Source organism: Phoca vitulina, unplaced genomic scaffold, assembly GCF_004348235.1.
Source record: "Phoca vitulina isolate PV1807 unplaced genomic scaffold, GSC_HSeal_1.0 scaffold43, whole genome shotgun sequence".
NCBI classification, from domain to species: Eukaryota; Metazoa; Chordata; class Mammalia; order Carnivora; family Phocidae; genus Phoca; species Phoca vitulina.
In genome coordinates, this window is record NW_022589746.1 from 7,893,532 (window position 1) to 7,915,996 (window position 22,465).

A 22,465-nucleotide genomic window follows, 5' to 3' on the forward strand; every position below is an offset into this window, starting at 1 on the left:
AACAGAAGCAGGACATCATATGTCACATTGTGGGTAACATAAAAGCTCCTGAGTTACAGAACCATATATTAAAAACCACAAAACAATTTGGGAATAAAATACAAAAAGAATATTTTGACTCTAACATCTTTAACTTCATTATTTTTATTTAGAGAGTTATAGTATTGTATGAGAGTTGGTACAATGATTTTAAAAACTGGACGCTTGCTGTCTGTCGCTGTTAGACTCGGGTGTAAGTTACGATTTTAATTATGTACCTTTTATGCTTACACACTGATGCAAACACACAATCTTAAAGACAAATATGCAATCCACAGGGGTTTCCCTAGGTGTTTAGAGGTGATGCAGGTATGTTTGAAGCCAAAGGAAGTAATTTGGACCTTAAAAGAGCGTGAGTTGAAAAGTATCAAACTTCTGGTTTTTATTCTAGTCTGGGTAGTGAAGCAATTACATGTAGTTAAATATTTGAAAATACAATCATCACTTTAAAATTTTACCATCGTACTACACGTTCACTTGTCTTTCCTGTTTTTACTGATAGCGTGATTGACATTTCTGGTGATGGTGATCTGGAGAGCCTGAAGAAGGGCAGGATGTGGGCAATTCTTATTTTATTTAAAACTCCTACTACAAGCTTTAATCTCTTCAAGACTAACCATTAGTTAGGCTTTTACCTATGCTGATAGAACAGATGCTTTTGCTTGGTCTACACCACAAAATGTTGAAGATTCAATTAATACTTTCCTCGATCTGTTAGGATCCTTTCTCCACCGCTTTTCACGCGGAGATGTTGCCATTCAGAGTTCTCCTACGTCTCCTACGGAGTACCCTGCTTCACGGGGCTTATGGCTTGTGACTTTACAATCACAGAAATTTCACATTCACCATATGCATTTTAATCTGACTCACAGAACTTTTCTGGCCAGTGGTACGGTTTCCTCCTCTTCACAGCCCACAAGATTCAACTGAATGCCTGCTGTAGGCCAGACACTGTCCTAGGGGCCAGACACTGTCCTAGGGGCCAGACAGACACTGTCCTAGGGGATGGCCTACAGCAGGGAACAAAAGTCCCACCTCACGAGTTCTTATGAACGGAGGTTTAAAATACCCCAACCGCTCCTTTGGAAAAGGGCATGGTCAGGCTTAGGACAAAGTACAAACAAGGTCATCTGTACAAGGAGCCAGCAGACTGTAAGGGAAAGGGGAAAAGAACTGTTGAGTTTTAGGATGAGAGTGAGGGGCCAGCCTCTCTGACTTGGCGCTATTTAAATAATAGTTGCACGTTGCTGTGTATCCCATCTTCCTCCTGGGCCTTTATCTTTCTCCTTTTCTGTGCTGCATTCTCCTTATCTTTCCCACTTCCAAACATTGGAGGCCCTGAGACCCTTTTTCTTCTGTATTTATGCACATGCTGGCTTATTTCATTCAGGCCCACAATTTTTGAAAGTATCTGTATGCTTATGGTGCCCAAATGTATAGCTCCAGGTCACATCTGTTCCCTGCATCCCAGATTTGTGTACCAACTGCCTATTCTGCCTCTCTACCTGAGATCAACAGGCCCATCGTACTCAACCTGTCCAAAGCAGAGCATGCTACCTCCCCCGGCCCCACGCTGCCCCTCCTCTTCTCTCTCCTTTGGCTCCTTTCTTGCGCTCTTTCCACATCAGGAAATCTTACCACCGTTCACCCAGTTGCTCATACCAAGTGCTCACCCAAACAGTCTTGGGGTTATCTTTAACTCCTTCCCATCTCATCTCGCGTTCAGGCCATAAGCATATCTTTAAAATAAATTCTTCACTGCGGATATCCTAATCCAAATTCACTGTCATCAATCCTCTGATTCTAGACGACTCTAGTAGATTCCTAACCGACTTCACTTTTGCCCTTCCAGAGTTTTGCACATGGTGAATTAATCCTTTTAAAATATAAATCAGATCCCATCCTGTTCAAAACCTTAAGAATGTCTCCCTATTGCACTTGGAAAAAAAAAAAAAAAAATCAAAGTTCTTGCGCTGGTTGCAAGGCTCTAGAACCTGGCCACTCCCTTCCTCTCTACCTCATAGGGTCCTTCTTTCCCCTGAATCTTGATCATGCATTAGCCACCTCCACTTCCTTGCCTGGAACACCAGCCCCATTTTCTGCCTCAGACCCTTTGCACATGCTGGTCCCTCTGCCTGGGTGCCTTCTCCCAGATCTGTGCATGATTCATTCCTTCATTCAAATCTTTGCTCAGATGCCACCTTCTTAGAAAGGGCTTGGTGACCACTCACCCTATTACTCTGTCCAGTTGCTCTAATCCCTATCCCCTGATATATATATTAATTATATAACATATACTCTAAATTATTTAATTATATACAATCAATATAATCTACAAATATAAAATACTTATTTTGGTGTAGCCTTTTATTTTGTTTCATATTGATTTTTTTCTTAAAATTTTATTCCCTGTGTCCCCCATTAAAATGCAAGTACCATGAGAACTCTCTTTTACTTATTACTGGGACTTTGAGAATGCCTGGTATTTGACAAGTATTGATTGAGTGAATGAATCATTAAATGAGTAATACCTCTACGGACCACAGTGGAAGCTCTAAGACTGCCGCTAATCAGTAGACAAGGACGTAACAAATTCTGCCTTTCTGCTGATTTTGTCTTCATTATTACCAGAAATTCTGAGAATCAAAGCACAAGAAAAATGGAACATTTTATTTAAGAACTCAGAGTCTAGCAATGAATACCTTATTTTTTTTTTTTCTTATTTGTATCGTATCACTAAACTGGCTTATCTAGGTTCCAAGGTAGTTGTTAATTTTCATGTGTATTTAATTCATTTTAGAATCTTTTTTTTTTTTTTTTTTTTCACAAAGAGTATAACATACTCAAAAGTTACAAAAACTTACATTCAAATAGGAGTCATTAATCTCTGGGCCCAGGAAATGACTTTATATATTATAAATAGGAAAGTATAAAATGAGGAAGTAACACTAACAGACTATATTGTGAGTGGTCAAATTACTTTGTAACTTTGGATTCATCATTTTGTTTATTTGCTCACATGTATCTTTATCACAGAGTAGAATGGACATAGTAATTGTATAATTCATATTTCTGTACTTTCTGATAAAACATGCCAATCAAAATGGGTGAATTTCATCTGACTTTCAAGAGAAGTCATCCCCATTTCAATCATCTCATAAGAAGAGGATTTAACTTCTTCAGCCACTGATGCTTATTTACAGGACAGTTTGGTAGTTCTTTTTTAACAAAGACCAAAAACATTCAGGCACATTAGTTCATCTTAATGCAGTTGGATGGAATAAGAAAGTAGAGACACTGGGGTAATTAAAAGGGAGTTAAATTTATTAGACTTTTAGCCCACCTCCTTTCATAAACATATGAGTTCACTTTAAAAGTTGACACACAATATGACTTAGAAAGAAGATGAGCCAGTATGGGGAGGCGAATATATTTGAAGAATTCAGTTAAAACACCTCAGCCTGGCACAACGCTTTGAATGCTTCTCGAGTATGTCAGCTATTTGATGAGACATGCTTTATTGCTTTTCTCCTTACATTTGCATAACCACTTTTGAGCAGAAAAACCGCATGATTTCAAACTTGATTATCAGAAAATCGTTTTAATCGCGTTATTATAGAATTGTACCATTGACTAATTTTTGGTACAAAAATCTTACTAGAAAAGAAGAGTGAGAAATCCTCAGGGCAATTTACACAGCCTTCTTTTTCCTCTTTAGGAAATGATGCCACATCAATTGTCAACTGCCTTCATATTTTGGGTCAGACTTTGGATGCCAGGTAAGTGAATACATTTTTGTCTACATGACTGTAGGAATGCTACACAAGAATATGAAGACTCACCTTGTCTCTTGATTTCATTCTTTGGAATTGTAATAAAGACTTAAGTGTGGGTGAAAAAATATTTTGTAAATGATGGATATAATGGCATTTTATTATTTTTATGATCTTGTGTAAATTGTTAATTCACACTTCAAGTAATTTCTGTAGCAGCTAGGAATGTAATGGAGGGTTGAATTGGGAATGTATCACGTGAAGTAGAAATGGTAAGCTCCAACTTGAGAAGTCTTAGTAGCTTCTGGGTGTGGTACCATTGTGCTCTGCATTTGTGATACCATTTAGCTTTATAGGAACAGGGTTTTATTCTTATTTTACAGATGAGTAAAGTGAAGCTAAAGATTGCATAGTAAGTGTGGAAGTAGACCAATTCCCAAGTGTGTGTACTGCCCTCCTGGCAACATGACTGGAAATCCAATAGGTTGCCTAAATACAGTATCAGTGTATCTCACAGAGTTGATTCAGCCTTTAAGCCATACATGTATTTCATTTATTATCCAGGATAAATCTAAATAAAAGTTCCTAAATGTCTCCTATAGAGAATATGCCATGATGCTTTTTATTTATTTTCACGTTTAAAATTTTATGAGAGGTGTTTTATATAATAAATGAAAAAAAAATAGATGCTATTATACACCTTCATTTCCTAACTAGACTTGGTGGCATTAGAGGGTCACTTCTGTACAAAGTTCAGCCTTTGGAGGCTCATTTAGCTGATTGCTACACTTAAAGCACAAAACATCCATATCATTTGATGACTGGGTTGAGCTGGGATTAAATGTTTCTTTCCCATACAGTGCCTCAGGAAACATTCTGGTTGTGTTGGATTTGGGATTAACTCAACTGGCTCAAAAGCTGTGTTTTGTCAGAGTATAAAACAAACACTCTCAAAATTTGAAAATACTGGTAGAAAATAGAAAGCATTAGCACCGCCTTTTGATCGGGGTCCTAAGTCAGTTGACCCTGAAGGCATTTAGGAAAGGTGATGCATTTACAGAGTGATACTGCTTGTAAGTTCAAGTGGGAGTGAATTGGGAGTGAATTAAAAAGATTTAGTTGACTGAGTGGCTGTAATGGATAAATGGAGAGTAGAAGCATGTTTTATTTGTATTCCCACTTGCTCCTTTTGCAAGGTGTATGTTCTCCCTTCTTTCCTTCCTAGGACCGTAATGAAGACGGGCCTAGAGAGTGTTAAAAGCGCGCTCCGAGCTTTCCTGGACAACGCCGCGGAGGATCTGGAGAAGACCATGGAGAATCTCAAGCAGGGCCAGTTCACCCACACCCGAAACCAGCCCAGAGGTGTCACTCAGATTATCAATTACACCACAGTGGCTCTGTTGCCGATGCTATCATCATTATTTGAGCATATTGGCCAGCATCAGTTCGGAGAAGATCTAATATGTATGTGAATCTGTTACTTAGAGTTTCATTATCTAATAGTACAATGAGAAATTATAAAAGCTCCATCTGGTTGCTCAAACACTGCCTACTCGTTAAACTGCGCTTTTTTTATTCCCCCACAACATTAGGTTGACATTTGAGTTACAGAAACCATTCTTAAAGAGATAGATCCCTGAGTCACATGGCTTCACAGAAGGGACCAGTAAGGTGGTGGCTGTGGGCACTCACTGCCATCTTGTTGAAGTGCGGGTTCCCCAAATTTTACTATTTCTGTGTTCTCTCTTTCCATGGAATTTTTCCTGTGCAGTTTGAGCATGGGACATGCAACGTTAAATGTTTTTGAATTATATCTGAGTCAGTGCTGATTGTTTGTACAAGCTGTGTAACCAACAAATATGAGACTGCAGAGACAAAGTCTGTGTCTAAATCATGGGTCTACTAGGGTGGCTCACATATTTTTTGTTTATAGGTTTCAGTCTATTTTCATGGGGGATTTAATCAGCTGGTTTTGCCTGGAATTCCATAATTATTAAAAATATCCACTTGGGGCACCTGGGTGGCTCAGTCGTTAAGCGTCTGCCTTCGGCTCAGGTCATGATCCCAGGGTCCTGGGATGGAGCCCCGCATCGGGGCTCAGCGGAGAGCCTGCTTCTCCCTCTCCCACTCCCCCTGCTTGTGTTCCCTCTCTCGCTGTGTCTCTCTCTGTCAAATAAATAAATAAAATCTTAAAAAAAAAAAAAATCCACAGATTGCTCAACCCAGTGTGGAAATACAAATAATATCAGACCTGTCCCAGTTTCCTGCTGATATGAACATGAAAGGAGATGTATGTCCCTGTTAAACAGTCAAGTGGGTCTTGACTGCAGACACAGCTCTCACACCCTCAACCGTGTAGGTCTCCCAGGTGAAGCAGCGCTCTGGGTGAAAACCACTGCATCACTCAGTGGGTAACACAACCGCTACTCGCCAAACATCTCCTTGAACCATTGTAGGAACATTGCTTACAGTGTAGTGTAGACATGGAAACAGGTCTGGATGTAATCTTTTTGGAGAATGATTTCTCCATTCCTATCATGGTAGATTCTCCAGGAAATGGTAGAAGAATTAGAATTAGAAATCCAGGGTTCTTAGATTTTTTTTTTTTTTTTTTTTTTTGCCTCTTAAACGTGTCTTATTGGATCATAGATCATCTATAAGGTTTTATTTTATTTTATTTTCTGGCTTCACTATAGGATTGACTTACTTATGCCTTGAATGTCAGGTCAGAAATTAACTCACTGCCTCCTCCAGCATTGTCATTACTGTTCACTTAGGTGTTAAAATAAAAGACCCAGTCTTTATGTACCTTCAGAACAGGAGACAAAAATCTGTCCTCCCAGATAGTCTTGTGCTTAATTGTATTCTGGAAGAAATCCTTTTTTCTTCTATCTAGAGAAAAACTATAAAAAAAAAAAAAAAAAAAAAAAAATGCTCCTGAGAATGTTCTAAATAAATTATAGTACGTTTCAGCTCCTGAAAGAAAAGAATTATATTTGAGAAATAGTCCTTATATTTCGTTTTACCTATTTGTTCTAATTTTTCTTCCTTTTAAATGTAAAAATATTAGTATGCCCTCCGTATGGAGTTTTGGTTTCAGCCTGAACTTTCTTAGGACGACATATAAATAAAAAGTGTTTTTGTTGTTGTTTCTGTTTTCCCTTAGTGGAGGATGTACAGGTGTCGTGTTACAGGATTCTGAGCAGCCTATATGCTTTGGGAACCAGCAAAAGTATGTATGTGGAAAGGTAAGATTTTAAAAGTTTAACTGTACTAACAGCTGTTTCAAGTGTTATAACTATTTATTTCAAGTCTCTGCTTTATCAGCTTTTCCTTAGTGATAAACTAAACAACCAGATTAACGTACTGAATTCCTTGGGAGTAATTGAACGATCTTTAAGTTAAGTTTGCATCGATGTAAGAAGAGTCAATTAAATTATGTAGAAAAAAAGGTAAAGCAGTAATGGTAAAGATCATATTTAATGTAAAGATTAAAGAGAGTGTTTATGAGCTTTATGAAGGAATTTGCTGGAACAGTTTCTCATTAGATATCTGTAAAGGAAAATAAGCATAATGGCAGTTATTAGGATGAGCTTTACTTTTGCATGTTCGTACGTTCAAGAGGAGGAGATTATCAGGTGATATGGACAGGTCGAGATGAAGACTCCCTACTGCATTTAAAATAAGGGGTCACTGGAAATGACAGTATAAGATTTCTGTGAAAAAGAGAAGAGAAAAAGAGGGCAGTTTTTTAATTTTTTTAATTTTTTTTTTTTTTGAGGGCAGTTTTTTTAAAAGGCTAAAGAAAATGACCTTCAGAGAGAAGACTGATAAATAAATGAAAGGATATTCTGATGGAATAATACTGAAAAGATGTAAATTCTCCCCAAATTAATCTATAGTTAATTACAATAGAATTTGAAGTGGAAATTTGCTTTTTATTGAACTTGACAAAATAATTTGGAATTTCATTTGAAAGAATAACTCATGAGACTAGCCAATAAAATTTTGAGATGAAAAAAGTAATGGAAGGATACTCATTGGCCTACCAAATATTAAAACTTATAAAGTATCAATAATTAAAACAGGGTGGCAAGTGGATAGAGATAGGACAGTAAATCAATGTAAAGGGATAATTGGATTCACGCTGCGTATTTTTTACCTGCATTTTTTTTTTTTTTTTTTTTCTGGATAGATTTATTTATTTTGGAGAGAAAGAGCGCTTGAGGGGCGGGGGGAGAGGCATAGGGAGAAGGGGAGAGAATCTTAAGCAGATTCCATGCTGAGTGTGGAGCCTGATGCAGGGCTTAATCCCATGAACCTGAGACAGTGACCTGAGCTGAAATCGAGTTGGACGCTTAACTGACTGCGCCACCCAGGCACCCCTTATCTACATTTTCAGTTAATCTCTATTTTCATATGATTTTTATGGCTTCAAAATATTTTATACTAAGGAAGTTTTATAATTTATAGAAATGTTACTTTATTTTTTATTTGTAGGCTGTTTTTTCATTTCTGTAAATGCTAAATCTATGTTCACAGTTTTCTGCATATATTTATTTTTATTTATTTTAGCTGTATTCTTAGAATTTAGAAATGTAGGTTAAAGAGACATATATTATGTCTCTTTATATATATATATATATATATATAAAGTGAGATGTGTATCTCATATATATTTTATGATACACATCTCACTGTCTTTTCAGAAAATTGTTTCAGTTGACATTGTCAAGTTTTACAAGAGGATCCTCATTTCCTCACATTTTCCTCATTTCTGATTATTATTCTTTTTTCTATTTAAAAATATAGTAGTTAAAAATGGGATTCGATTTTTCTTTTCAAATGCATTTCCCTAGTTCCTGGTTCCTAGCCATTTTTTTTGTGTGTGTTTTCTTTGCCATTTTTATTTCTTTATTTTTTGAATTGCCTTTTATATCTGTTGTACATTTTTCTCTTAATGTGTTGGTGATTAATGAATTTTATTAAAACTATTACCCTCTTGCCTATTATTTCTACCATCTTTGTGACTTTTAGTGTTTTCGTAACTTTGTAGTGATTATGTATAAATCTATGTACAGATAATGTTTTATGACATGGGAATTTTGATTTTTATTTGACCTGTCAATTATTTCATGGGTTTTTATTCCCCCTTAGTTTAATATTTTTAGACAGGTTATACCGTATTCATAACAGCTAGAAATTCAAATATTTATTCTCTTAGGTTTTTCATTCTTTCAGTTTAAATTTAGCTTTTTAATCCATTGCTCATTCAATAAATATAAATGCCAGGTTCTGTGATACAGCAGTAAGCAAGATGGATGCCTATTCTCAAAGAGCTTATACCTAATGGGGAAACAGAAAAAAAACAAAACAAACCCACAACAAATAAAGTGGAAAATGTAATACTGCCAGGTTATTGTGTGTGAATAAGCACACAATAAAGAGAATGACATGGGGTACTCAAGACTGTATGTTTGAGAACATGATTTTTTAAGCTCAGAACTTTCCTCCATTCAACAGAAAGCAGGTAGTAGATAAATCAGGTATAGATCAGTCTGTGTCAGATGGCTTCCGTTTTCTCTATGAAGTGTGCCTCAGCCAAGTGATGGTTGAGAAAGGAAATGTAAGAAGTTCGAGGAGAGTGAAGTGAAGTGATCCTCTCTGGAGTAAGAAGGGAACTTACTAGAAATGAATCTGAATTTCATATTTCTCTTTAGTGTTACGTAGAATTCATATTAAATGTTTAAAATCATCCACCACATGGAAAGTACTGATTTTTAATTGAAATGTGGTTGGCATACAATGTCACATTAGTTTCAGGTGTACAGCATAGTGATTGGGCTTTTCTATACATTACTCTGTGTTCACTGCCATAAATGTAGTGACATGTATCACCATGCAACATTGTTGTAGTATTATTGACTGTATTCCATATGCTGCACTTTTCATCTCTGTGACGTATTTTATTTTATTCTTTTTAAAGATTTATTTATTTTAGAGAGAGTGAGCGCAACGAGTTGGGGGCAGTTAGGGGCAGAGGGAGAGAATCCTCAAGCAGACTCCCCACTGAGCGTGAATCCCTACCTGGGGCTCAATCCCACAATCCTGAGATCATGACCTGAGCCAAAATTAAGAGTTGGATGCTTAACCGACCAAGCCACCCAGGTGCCCCTCTGTGACTTATTTTATATCTAGAAGTTTGTGCCTCTTAATCCTCATTACCTATTTCACTTGTCCCCCTAACTCCCTCCCCAAGTAGTGATTTATCAAATATTTCTTTTATCTGCTGATTTAAAATAAAAGCTTCATCATATTCTGAGGTAATATATTTGCTAGATCATATTTCTAGAATCTCTATTCTGTTCTGTTATTTGATTTTTTAAATGATTAGATCATTACCATGTAGTCTGAATTGTTAGTAGTTTGTAATACATTTTAGAATCTGGCAGTCCAAACTCTCTCATTACCTTCGCAGTACTGTTGCTGTTTCTTTTCTTACCTCTGGGTTTTGTGGGTTTTTTTTTTTTTTTTTTGATAAAATTTGGGATCCTTTTGTTAGGTTCTAATTGTTTGCAATTATAAAGTCAATTGGGGAGATTATAAAAATGAAAATCAAAAGATGAGTAAAAGATATTTTGAAAAAAATGAAAAAGTGACACCATAACTGAGAAAAATGTAGATATTGGGGCTCCTGGGTGGCTCAGTCAGTTAAGCATCTGGCTCTTGATTTTCAGCTCAGGTCATGATCTCAGGGCCCGAGAAGGGCTTTGTGCTCAGCAGAGTCTGCTTGAGATTCTCTCTCTCCCTCTACCTCTCCCCCAAATTGTGCTCTCGCACTCTCTCTTTCTTTCTCTCTCTCTCAGTAAATAAATAAAATCTTTTAAAAAAAGAAAAATGCAGATATTTTAATAAGACTCATCTAAAAAAATTGCTATTTCCAGAATACCAACACAAATGATCAGAGTTGGTCTGGGAATTACTAATTGAATTGAAAATTTGAAGCAAATTATTAAATAGGTCACATGAATTATTAATGAAATAAAAGGACTTATCTAGTAAGATGTAAGGAAATAAATTACTTTGGGGTCATACAGGAAACATTTTAGGCTATTAAATTCTTGAATAAATATATTCCCATTATTTTCAAACATTTATTGAACCTCATTATATGTGCCAGAATTTTTGCAATTCTGCATCCCTATTTTTAGATGAGGAAAGCAAAACATATAAAGAGTGAGTAATTTTCCTGTAGTGACACAAATATTAGGAATAAGTTTGGGACTCAGATCTATCTGAATCAAAGCCTGTACCCTTTGTAATTTCTTGATATCCTAAATTATTTTTAACAATGAAATGCTACTCAATGTTTGAATTAAACTCTGTGTTATTGAATGTCATTCTATGAAGGGATATTTTCTCCTAGCTGACTAAATGTCTAATCATTTTTAATTAAAATATTAGACAATGAGGCATTGTTAATTTTAAGTAATCATATTTTTCAGTTAGAAATTTAGAACTACCTAACTGAATTATGTAATCTTTTCTTAATTAGATACATTTTGTTGACTTTGAAAATAAAACATTTATATACAATAATTTAAGGAGGTCATAATATGCTGAAATAACTCTCATATTGTTCTACATTTAATAATGTGCCCATGAATCCTTGGATGCCATAGGTAACTGAGGGAGAGAGACAATTTTTGTGAGTGCAGGGGGAGCTTTGGGTCATACCCTGCCCTGAATCAACTGATCACAGAATGATTCCTTAAGCTTCTTCCTTCCCTTAAAAATGATAAATCATTTTTGAGTGTTATTAATAGTTTTTGACATTTATTATGTCTTAATATTTCTTAGCTGCCCAGAAATTACTTCTGTATAGTAAATTGTGTTAGTCTATTGGTGTCAGTACTTTATTTTTTAAATGTTTATCAATGCATTTATTCACCTAGCAAGAATTCTTCATCAGGTCACTATGTGTAAAAAAGGAAGATGCAAAGAAAGAAAAGCAAAAGAAGTGTCCAAACTTGTGTGTGTGTGTGTGTGTGGGGGGGGGATTTGACAGGGTTTTTCTTTGATTTTGGTCTTCTTTTTAACAGATAATTTTGCTTTTTTTTTTTTTTTTTAATGGCGGGGACTTTGCTTTTGAAAGCATGTGATGTTTTGCGATATAGAAATTGGATTTTGGAGTTATTTTTATTAGTAGCACTAGTATTATACCTCTTGTGGGTTAAACTGGTCAATTGTAGTATAACTTCTTCAGTCATTTACTTGGAAGACATAAAAAACATAAATATTTTCCACTTGTAGGCAACGTTCTGCATTAGGAGAATGTCTTGCGGCTTTTGCTGGTGCCTTTCCTGTAGCATTTTTGGAAACTCATCTTGACAAACATAACATTTACTCTATCTACAATACTAAGTCCTCAAGAGAAAGAGCAGGTAACACAGAAGCATGTTCAGTATTTGAGATATGAAGTTGAAACTTAATGACATTCATTGTATTTTCCTACAGTGATTTTTTTTTAATGGGCCATTTCAATTTGTTATCTCCAATGATATTGGTTCTTAAATGTTATTATTTGGATCTTTTTGGAATGTTACATACTATTCCCATAGGGTCTGTAAAAGAAAATTTGTTTAATTTCTTCTAAGTTAATGAATCACAGACAAATTAACACTGTTAAGAATAAGACAAAATAATGGCTAGAAATGGAAAAAAAGTAGGTCAATCTGATTTCTGATTCAGTTATCTCCTATAGGTAGTCAGCAAGTGTGTGGTGTTCTTATTTGTTACATTTATGGATTTGTACCCTTCGGGTTCTTTTGTTCACCAGATACATCCATCTTATTGGGACAGTTTTATTCCATGTGATTTTTTCTAATAGTGTAGTCCAATTATTAACATTTAAAAAACTTATAAATCTGAGACACAATCAGTGACTTAAATTTGAACCTGACCTTATCATGCATATGTTTAAGATTTTTATGTCTGTATGTATACTAGGCATCTATAAATATAGTATACCTCATGTTGCTTAGTAGGTCGGCTGAGTAGGTAGGCTCATTTTTTCCACTCTCCCAGTTAAAAAGCTCTTAGAGCCATTGCTGATGATTTCAAGGATTAGTCTATAAGAACCTATTAGAATTATTTACTAGGATTGAATTGACTTGGATAAGAAATAGTTAATATAGCAGAAAGAAGTTATTTCTCTAACGAGCCATTTAAAGCAAACCAAACAGAGTTCTCAAGGCCTGAACGTACACAGATGTCCTCTAGTATCACTCTTTTGTTTGAATTCCTCAAAGTCTGATACAGTACAATGTATTTTATTTGCTCTCCAGTAGCCCTAAAGAGTTCTCAAAAGTTGGGCAAGAACTGTTTGCCGTTCACGAATGTATACCTCTCTGTTAATGAGATTATTTCTCTGTAACTAACTCATGTTTTTAGGGGAGCTGCTGGTTATACTGATTTTATAATGCCTTTTACCAAGTAAGGAATCTTTTAAAAATCTGAGTAATCATTATTTAATTTGCTTATTTTATAATTCTAATTTCATATAACAGGAAATTAAAGAAAAATACGTTGAATGTGATTTAGCAGTATTTCTCTGCATAAATTCCACAATATATTTGTAAATAGTAAAACGTGGTTGAGTTCGAGCTATTAATCGTCTGTGTAAACCCGCCTTATTAAGTTGTCTTATTTAGGATTTTTGATTGATGAATACTTTTGCTATGAGTCCAGAATGAGGCAGATTTGTTATTCATTACAGATAAGAAAATGCACAGGGCAGATAATTCACCTGCTTTTGTTTCTGTAACACATCCTTTGCATAACAAAGTAAAGGAATTGCAGTGAATGATTCGTTTTCATTCATGTTTTAGTCATTGGACAAGTAATTATGGTGTATACTGGGGTGGATGGGGGAGATTTGACATAAGAATGAGCAAGACTGGATTCTTTCTCTCAGGGAATTCTTAGCTGCAGTAGGAGAGGGACTGAGAGACATACGTGATAGAATTCAGAATAAAGTACACAAAGGACACCAAAATGCAGTTTTAGCTAAGGACCCCAGGAAAGACTTCACTGATTTGATTCAAGAGGAATCTTGAAATTAGGAACACTGAAACTGTGGTACATCTGGAGAAACTTCAAGCCCTTGAGGGGGAAAAGTTCAGAGAGGAGGAAAGGATGGAAAACCAAGTAAAGTAGGCTTTCTGTGTCAGGGAAGGAGTTGGACACCATACCAACACAAACAGGATCCTTCCACCGGCTTTAAGAAGAGGAGAAACATGAGTAGGTCAGCATTGTAGAAATCCATCATGACAGAAATTGGGAAGATGAATGGATGTGAGTCACCAGTTCAGAGAATGGTTGTGGTAATTCAGGAGAGAGGAGATTGAGGAAGGCCCCTTGGATGGAGGATATCATGGTTGTGAGAGATCCTGGAGTTCCCATCCTGTTGTGTGAGAAACACGGGGGCATTACAGCCTGGAAATTTCTTCTCTGTTTCTAGTCCGGGAGACTGGATAATGTTGTCTTCACCAAGACATGTTCATGGGGTGGGTGGGAGAGGAAAGGTCAAGTTTAAATTTAGATCCGTTGTGTTTTAAGTTGCTTTTGAGACATTCAGTATTCCACGCAAAAGTTTTAAGAAATCTGGCTCTGAGAGTTATTAGCTTATAGCAGAAGCCCATAGGAATGGCCACAATTACCCAGGCGAACATACAAGGGAAAAAGAAAGGAGAATTCAGGGTAAATCCCTAAAAAAAACCCCAACATTTATAAGTTCATCAAGGAGCAAACAGCCAGGAAAGGAGCCTGACAGAATTCAGGAGGGAGTCAGGAAGACCAAATGCATTGAAGTTAAGGAAAAGGGAATTCCGTCAGTGATGGGAAAGCCCCCATATCAGTTAGTGGGGTAAGGGTTTCAGTAAGTGTGAAACAGGGAAATCATCAAGTGTGGTAGGTGGAGGCCTTCATTTCTGGAAAGCTAATTAATCCAGGGGAGATTGGAAGCATAGCTACAGGCTACCGGGGAGGAGATGCTACAGAGCAAGGGGCTCAAGAGGCCGAGCAAGGCTCCTGCAGTGGGGCAGGCGCCACCTTGAGAACACAGGCCCAACCATGAACAGGGACCTCAGAGCTCCTTGCGCTGAAAATGGGGAACAGACATGGGAGGATGGACCCTACAGAAGGCTTGTAGGCAGAGACATTGGATATTCTGGTTTTCTCTGAAGTAGAAGAAATGGTCGTTCTGTGATCTTAAGGGAGTGGTGGTAGGATAGGAACTTGGGAAAACGAGAGAAAATTTGATAGCTTCCGTAAGTAAAGAGAGAGGAGCCAGTCGAAAGCATGCCTGGTCTTGCTGGGTTTTGAAGCCCAGCATGAAGTGGTTGCTTGTGCCTTCTAGAAATCTGGCTGTCACTGTCAGTCCGCTCTTTCACTGAACGCAGTTCATTTTTTATGTGTGTTTCTTTAGCTCTCAATTTGCCAACTAATGTGGAAGATGTTTGCCCAAATATACCATCTTTGGAGAAACTCATGGAAGAAATTGTGGAATTAGCCGAGTCTGGCATTCGCTACACACAAATACCACATGTGATGGAAGTCATACTGCCCATGCTTTGCAGCTACATGTCCCGTTGGTGGGAGCATGGACCTGAAAACAATCCGGAAAGGGCTGAAATGTGCTGCACAGCACTGAACTCCGAGCACATGAACACACTCCTGGGGAATATATTGAAAATCATATATAATAACTTGGGAATTGATGAGGGCTCCTGGATGAAGAGGTTAGCAGGTAAGAATTGGAAAGGAATGTGCTACTTGAATTTATTTTATTTCCAAAAGGATTTGAAATCAGAAGACTAGGGGCGCCTGGCTAGCTCGTTCAGTAGAACATGCACTTCTTGATCTTGGGGTCATGAGTTTGAGCCCCACGTTGGGTGTAGGGATTACCTAAATAAACAAACTTTAAAAAAATGAAATACAGAAGACTAGAACTTTCCTATCTTAGTCTTTATCAATATTTTCTTCTGTTGTCAAAAATACTAAAAATATTATTATTTCTGTCATGCTGTTCTTTAAAAAAATGTAGATTTAATCAGGCATCAGGTAACTTGCCATATCGTTACAACTTTTGTTGTTGTTATTACAACTTTTAAGCAAGCAAACATTTTCCTGATTGAACAGTCTCTGTAAGAGTAATCAGTAAATGCCGGGTGAAAACTAATGATTCTGTAGACAGAGAGAAAAATAAAACTGGATTTTGAAACAACCCCCTTTTAACAATTCATCTTTTTAGGAGTGGGGGAAGAAAATCAAAGCATGCAGTCAAAAATTTACATTTGTTTATCATTGCACTATTTACATTGGATAATGGGAAGTCATTTCTTTTTATTTTTTTTTAAAGATTTTATTTATTATTTGAGAGAGAGAGCACAAGTGGGGAGAGGGAGAAGCAGACTCTGCTTCGAGCAGGGAGCCCAACAGGGGCTCCATTCCAGGGCCCCGAGATCACGACCTGAGCCAAAGGCAGATGCTTCACCGACTGAGCCACCCAGGCGCCCCAGGAAGCAATTTCAAGGATGAAAAGAAGGGAGACGAACCATGAGAGACTATGGACTCTGAGAAACAAACTGAGGGTTCTAGAGGGGAGGGGGGGATGGGTTAGCCTGGTGATGGGTATTAAGGAGGGCACATACTGCATGGAGCACTGGGTGTTATACGCAAACAATGAATCATGGAACACTACATCAAAAACTAATGATGTACTGTATGGTGATTCACATAATAAAATTTAAAAAAAGGGTTTTTAAAGAATTAAATTCAGAAAGAAAAAGACAGAAAGAAAATTATTCATTTACTTAAACTCCAAAGTAATACACTGATGTCTTACTAATTTGGGTAGGGTGTTTTCTCTTTTATACATTTATTATTAGTAAATGAAAGCAACAGTGTCCCATGCAATGTAAGTCTCCCATTGGGACAAGGATGGGGAAGCAGAAGTAATACAACTGGATGTACTCTCATAATTATTCAGTGGCGCATATTCCTTGTAAAGAAAAGGCCAGAGGAACCTTTTCCATTTGGGGATATTTTTCTTCTTTTTGTGAGAATAATTGATTTCTGAAGTGAATGAACGTGTTTCATTCCTATTTTTTTTTTCCTATTCCAAATTAGATGCCAATTAAAAACAAAAAACAAGAAAGCACATCAAATTCAATTCAGTAATCATTTTTGAACAGCAACTGTGCAATTAGGTTCGGGACTGGAAAAATGGTTGAGGCATGGGCTGAATCCTGAAAGAAGCCACGTGCTGGGGCGGGGTAGAGGGGGAGTGCGTAAATCATGCAATTACAATTGTAATTATAATCTATCTTCATTTTAACGAATGTTGATGCAGGGCAGAATATTAATGTCTGTCTTCAAACAGTTTTCTCCCAGCCCATTATAAATAAAGTGAAACCTCAGCTCCTGAAAACTCATTTCTTGCCATTAATGGAGAAACTCAAGAAAAAAGCAGCGATGGTGGTGTCTGAGGAGGACCATCTGAAGGCCGAGGCCAGGGGGGATATGTCTGAGGCCGAACTTCTCATTCTGGATGAGTTCACCACACTGGCCAGAGATCTCTATGCCTTCTACCCGCTCTTGATTAGATTTGTGGACTACAACAGGTACAGTGTTCAAAAGCAATGAATTTCTCTGATTCAGTCATGTCCTTGCTGGGTTCATATGTCCCAGTGGAATTTCTTCATTGACTATGTGATGAGCTTGTCCATGATTGTGACATAACCAAATGTTTATAGACAGGGTCATTTTCACCAGGCATCTCAGAATTACAGTGGGAAATCATATTCTGGAGCAGGCTGCCTTTTGCAGGTTAAAGTTAGCAATTTGACAGTTACAATGTTTAAACTGTTTTAAATGTTAAACAAATGGACTCTGAAGCCACTTGTGAGCTCTGTGGGCACAGGCTCGCCCTTAGTTGACTTGGTTTCAAATTTACCATTGAGTGGGTGATTTAAAAAACAAAAAAATGAACTCAAAGGAATAACTAAGAAACCACTTCATTTATTATGTGATCTAGGGCAAAGTGGCTAAAAGAGCCTAACCCGGAAGCAGAGGACCTTTTCCGCATGGTGGCCGAAGTGTTTATCTACTGGTCGAAATCCCATGTAAGTAGGAAAATATCGACAGGGCTTCCTGTTTGGTTTAGGTTAAGGGCTTTCAAGTTTTTAACCAATTTTCCAGTCCCCTTAGTAAATACCTTTGATAATGTTTCTCGAGCTTGCTTCCTAGGTATCCCTTAACTGGTGTGGAGAGAGAACAGATTCCCTTAGGTAGTTTGGGGCAATGTTAAACCTTCTTTTGAGTTTGGGAAAAATCACAGGGGTTTTTAGTTGCACTCCATAAATGGTGGGGTTTTTTCTATTTGCCCCTAAATTTTAGGATAACATGGACATAGAGATGTGGCCTTTTATCCTATAGGCTTACCTCTGTGTAGAGGTTTTGCTAAGCCCCCGGGGGGCCCTCATGACTAGTTTGAGAAATGCTGAGATAGACTTTTGTTTTTCAAGCACAAGATAACACTTGTTTACTTGTAAAGGTACTACTTCTTTAAATTTGCTCCAGCAGCACACACCTTTGTTTCTACAGGAGTTTAGTTTTGCTCACGTTAGAATAAAATATAGTTCCTTCTAGGAATCCTGTTGATAGAACTTGTAAGTACATCTTTAGTGAATTTTCACTATTTTGTATGTCACAAGTAGAACTCTGTATTTTTAAATTGGGAAAGGATTTTAATAATAAGAACTTGATATAGTATTCTATAATTATTTCCAATAACTAGCAACTATGGGTAAGTAAGCATTTACTGTTGCCCCAAATTATTTCAAAAGCTTAGAATTTTTGTGTCAATTATAATTCTTGATGGCACTTAGCAAATGGGAGACTCCAAGAAAATAAAAATAAAACCTCAACCTCAGCTTCATTATTTGAGGTGACTTCCCAATTTATTTTATCAGATGGTTATACAAATTCTTTTATTTTAGAAACGTCATATTTTTAAAAAAATAAAATTTTCCTACCTAATGTTTAGGGTAATAAATATTATTTATTGCCTACTTCTGAGGAGTCTGTCAAACTTGATACCAAAATGTATATAAAATACAATTACCCTGAAATAATAGGTGGAATAATGTTTTTTTTAATATATGCACTTGTATCTTCACATTGACTTTCATTTTCTATGATGTCTAAAATTTTTTTAGATCCTTTATGTTCCTCTAGATAAAAGCAAATGATTTCTGAGCCTGTGTAACTCATGTTGAAAAGGGTGCATTAGATCATTCAGGGTGCTTCTGAAGGAATATTTGAAATCCAGAGCCCAGGAGTAAATCGAGAAAAGTAAAAATTGCATATTTTTCCTTGAAGGACTGAGAAACTTCAACTTCATCAGTCACCAAAATACCAAAAAAGCTTCTTCAAATATATATGCAAGTCAAAATTTTGGAACAAGTATTTGGAGTATTTATCACAGTCAGTAGATTTTTAGATGAATGTCTAATGACAATTTCAGGAGTAAGAAAAAAATCTGAATATGTACTTTTGAATCTCATGGGTATATTTAAAACCCAAATCTGTTAGTATGTGTCCTATATATTCTTCCCCAGATATTTAAAAGTGAAACTCTATGAGCAACCATATTATTATAAATGGTAAGATCAGAATGTTAGTGTGAGCTGAATGAAAGTCAAAGCTTAGTCCTTTCATTGTCCTTCACACAAAACCTTTTATTATTCATCAGTTATTAACATATTTGGATCCTTACTAGGAAATCATTTTATTTGGGTTTTGCTCATCCCAAAGAGGAAGGCATATGCTTAGATCATTAACTTCTCTTTTAAAACTCTGATGATCTCGCTTTTATTTTGTTTGCCTTCTTTACTATCACTGCTCAAACACTTGGCTTTGCCTGTGTTCTTATGTTCCTGAGTTAAAAGTGAATAAAATAATGTTATAGTAGATAATAATGAGAAAGTAGATAAAATATCTGAGAGACTGGAAAGTTACATCATAGATGTGTGTGCCCTGTTTTTCTCCCAAGAAGCAGTATATGCCTTTCACCAGCTAAATTGGGATTTGAATACTCACTCCACCCTTCGGTAGATGCGTGACATTGGTATTTAAATATTCTGGATCTTAGGGGCGCCTGGGTGGCTCAGTCGTTAAGCGTCTGCCTTCGGCTCAGGTCATGATCCCAGGGTCCTGGGATCGAGCCCCGCATCGGGCTCCCTGCTCAGCTGGGAGTCTGCTTCTCCCTCTCCCACTCCCCCTGCTTGTGTTCCCTCTCTTGCTGTGTCTCTCTCTGTCAAATAAATAAATAAAAAAAAATAAAAAAAAAATATTCTGGATCTTAGTTTTCCCACCTTTGAATCATACATATTTATATCTAGTTCCCAGAATTGTTGCCCCAAGCCAAGCACCCTCATTGGATATTTAAAAAAAATATTTGCTCCCCTTTCTTGGTAAGTCTTATGTATCAAATTACTACTTATCTTTGTATAAACTTTTGGGTCCTGTGTAACCTCTAATTGCATGGGCTTCTTATCCATGTTATAGATCAGTTATATTTTAACTGAAATTTTCTTTGCAAATTCTCAGAATTTCAAGAGGGAAGAGCAGAACTTCGTGGTACAGAATGAAATCAACAATATGTCTTTCCTTATCACTGACACCAAGTCGAAGATGTCAAAGGTATTACTATAATCTGTTGCCCAGTTCTAGAAAATTTTTGAATGTAACTTTCATTGTTGATTTTTTCTACATATTTTGGGAGGTGTACAACTGAGATTTTAGAGATTTTGTAATGCTTACTGATTAAATGCATACACACATACACAAGGTTTTAAGGGTATGCGGGATTTGTTTTAAGTAGGTACAGTAAGACACACAGACACAGAAACGACTTCCATGAAGGAAGAAGGTTTTACTCGCAGTTCCCTAGAAACTGAAGGCATGGCATATGGTGGGGGCATGTGGCAAAGCATTATTGTCAGTCTTGTGGCAGAGGGAACAAGGCGGAAGAGGTGGGCAGGAAACTTCATTGAGGTTTTTGTGGGAAGGGGCAGGCAAAGCAGGGTAAGCAGGTTTAGGATTGACCAGTTCGAGTAATTTCAATGGACTCTGGGGTGTAGGGAGCATCCCTAGTTGTCTGGTACCTAGGCCTGGGGCGATTAAGGCAGGTGGATCGAGACCCAGGAAAAGACATAACTGGGGAATATGAGAGTCTGGGTTGGTTGGTTTGTATATGAAAAGCATGCTTGCAGGAAAGTAATTTATTATCTGTAGGAAATGATCAGTATTAGGAGAGACATGTGCCAAGTATGTAAACATCAAAATAATTAGCTGCACTGTTTAAGAACCACATGTATGAATTCCAGGTTCTCACATAGGAGATGGGATGTATGGCTCTAGATTTTTGTTTTCTCTGTCACTCATGTTGGGGAGGGGAGGAACTTTCAAAACACTTTAAAATTCATGCCTTTATTGTTCAAATTACCACTAAATAAGAAAATGAATATATTACATGGGGTAACACAGAAAGTATGCTGCCAAATGGCCAAAGATGCAGAATAGTGTGAATCTGGCCAAGGAAATCAGTCTCTACCCTCTCTGTCAATGATGGAAGAGAGTTTCAGTGGGAGGGACACCTACTGCATGACCCAAGAATGACTGGTACCTGTCACCTGCTTCTTTGGTGGCCATGAGGATAGTTGACTCACATCATCACTCAAGGCTCCTATTCTTTTTTAGAATTTTAAATGCCATGTATTTGACACTATTACACATGAACTAAAAGCTAAGCCTCACTGAAGGTTTGCATACCTAGAACATCTGTCCAACTGAGAGACTATTCATGTGCCTGTGCTCTGGAAACACACATAAAAGATGAGAACTTTGCTCTCCTCTGGGCTGCCAATAAGCCTGAAGAGTGAGCTGTTGCTGTCCTGAGATGCTGTGCACGTCTCATGGATGTTTTGAACTGAAAACTGTTAGTGAATATTTCTGCTTTGACAGCATGTTGTCAACTTAGGACCGTGTTATCAGAGGCATAGAGAGAGGACAAAAGGGGGTCAGTGTTTCCTTTGGGTCGATGATGGTGGTTCTGGTCTATCATGAAACTCAACGATAAATGAAAAGTCTTTAAAGCAGAGGTCTGCCTGTTCTTACAGACATCCTCTTCCCTCTTTTTCCTCATTATAGTCCACTGTGCATCCTGGAAGCCAGACGGGGGGCATCTGTACAGATTGACTCAGAGTAACATTTACTCCTATTTGCAGGGAGAAAATGCAAAGTAATGGATTGAAGCATCTTAATATCCGCCCCCCCCAACCCCGCCTCCACACGCGCTAAATTTTCTCAAACCTTTCCATCTCTTTACCATACGACTGCTGACACTCTGAGACAGGATACATAGCAAATAACAGCAACATTGACAAAGTACTTTATTTATTTATTTATTTATTTATTTATTTATTTTAAGATTTTATTTATTTGAGAGAGAGAGAGAGAGAACATGAGCAGGGCGAGGGTCAGAGGGAGGGGGAGAAACAGACTTCCCACTGAGCAGGGAGCCCACC

At 37.1% G+C, this 22,465-nt stretch overlaps 1 protein-coding gene across 3 annotated transcripts in view; it reads left to right on the forward strand.

Annotated features, from left to right (window-relative positions):
* The window catches only part of RYR2 (ryanodine receptor 2), a 739,460-nt gene that overhangs the window by 597,261 nt on the left and 119,734 nt on the right, over nucleotides 1-22,465 (forward strand). For all 3 annotated transcript variants that reach the window (XM_032430318.1, XM_032430320.1, XM_032430321.1), the window contains 8 exons: nucleotides 3,758-3,818; nucleotides 5,038-5,276; nucleotides 6,979-7,060; nucleotides 12,126-12,256; nucleotides 15,301-15,621; nucleotides 17,257-17,497; nucleotides 17,911-17,998; nucleotides 20,487-20,579. In XM_032430318.1, coding sequence (XP_032286209.1) covers nucleotides 3,758-3,818; nucleotides 5,038-5,276; nucleotides 6,979-7,060; nucleotides 12,126-12,256; nucleotides 15,301-15,621; nucleotides 17,257-17,497; nucleotides 17,911-17,998; nucleotides 20,487-20,579 — 1,256 coding nt within the window. The remainder of the gene's footprint in view (nucleotides 1-3,757; nucleotides 3,819-5,037; nucleotides 5,277-6,978; nucleotides 7,061-12,125; nucleotides 12,257-15,300; nucleotides 15,622-17,256; nucleotides 17,498-17,910; nucleotides 17,999-20,486; nucleotides 20,580-22,465) is intronic.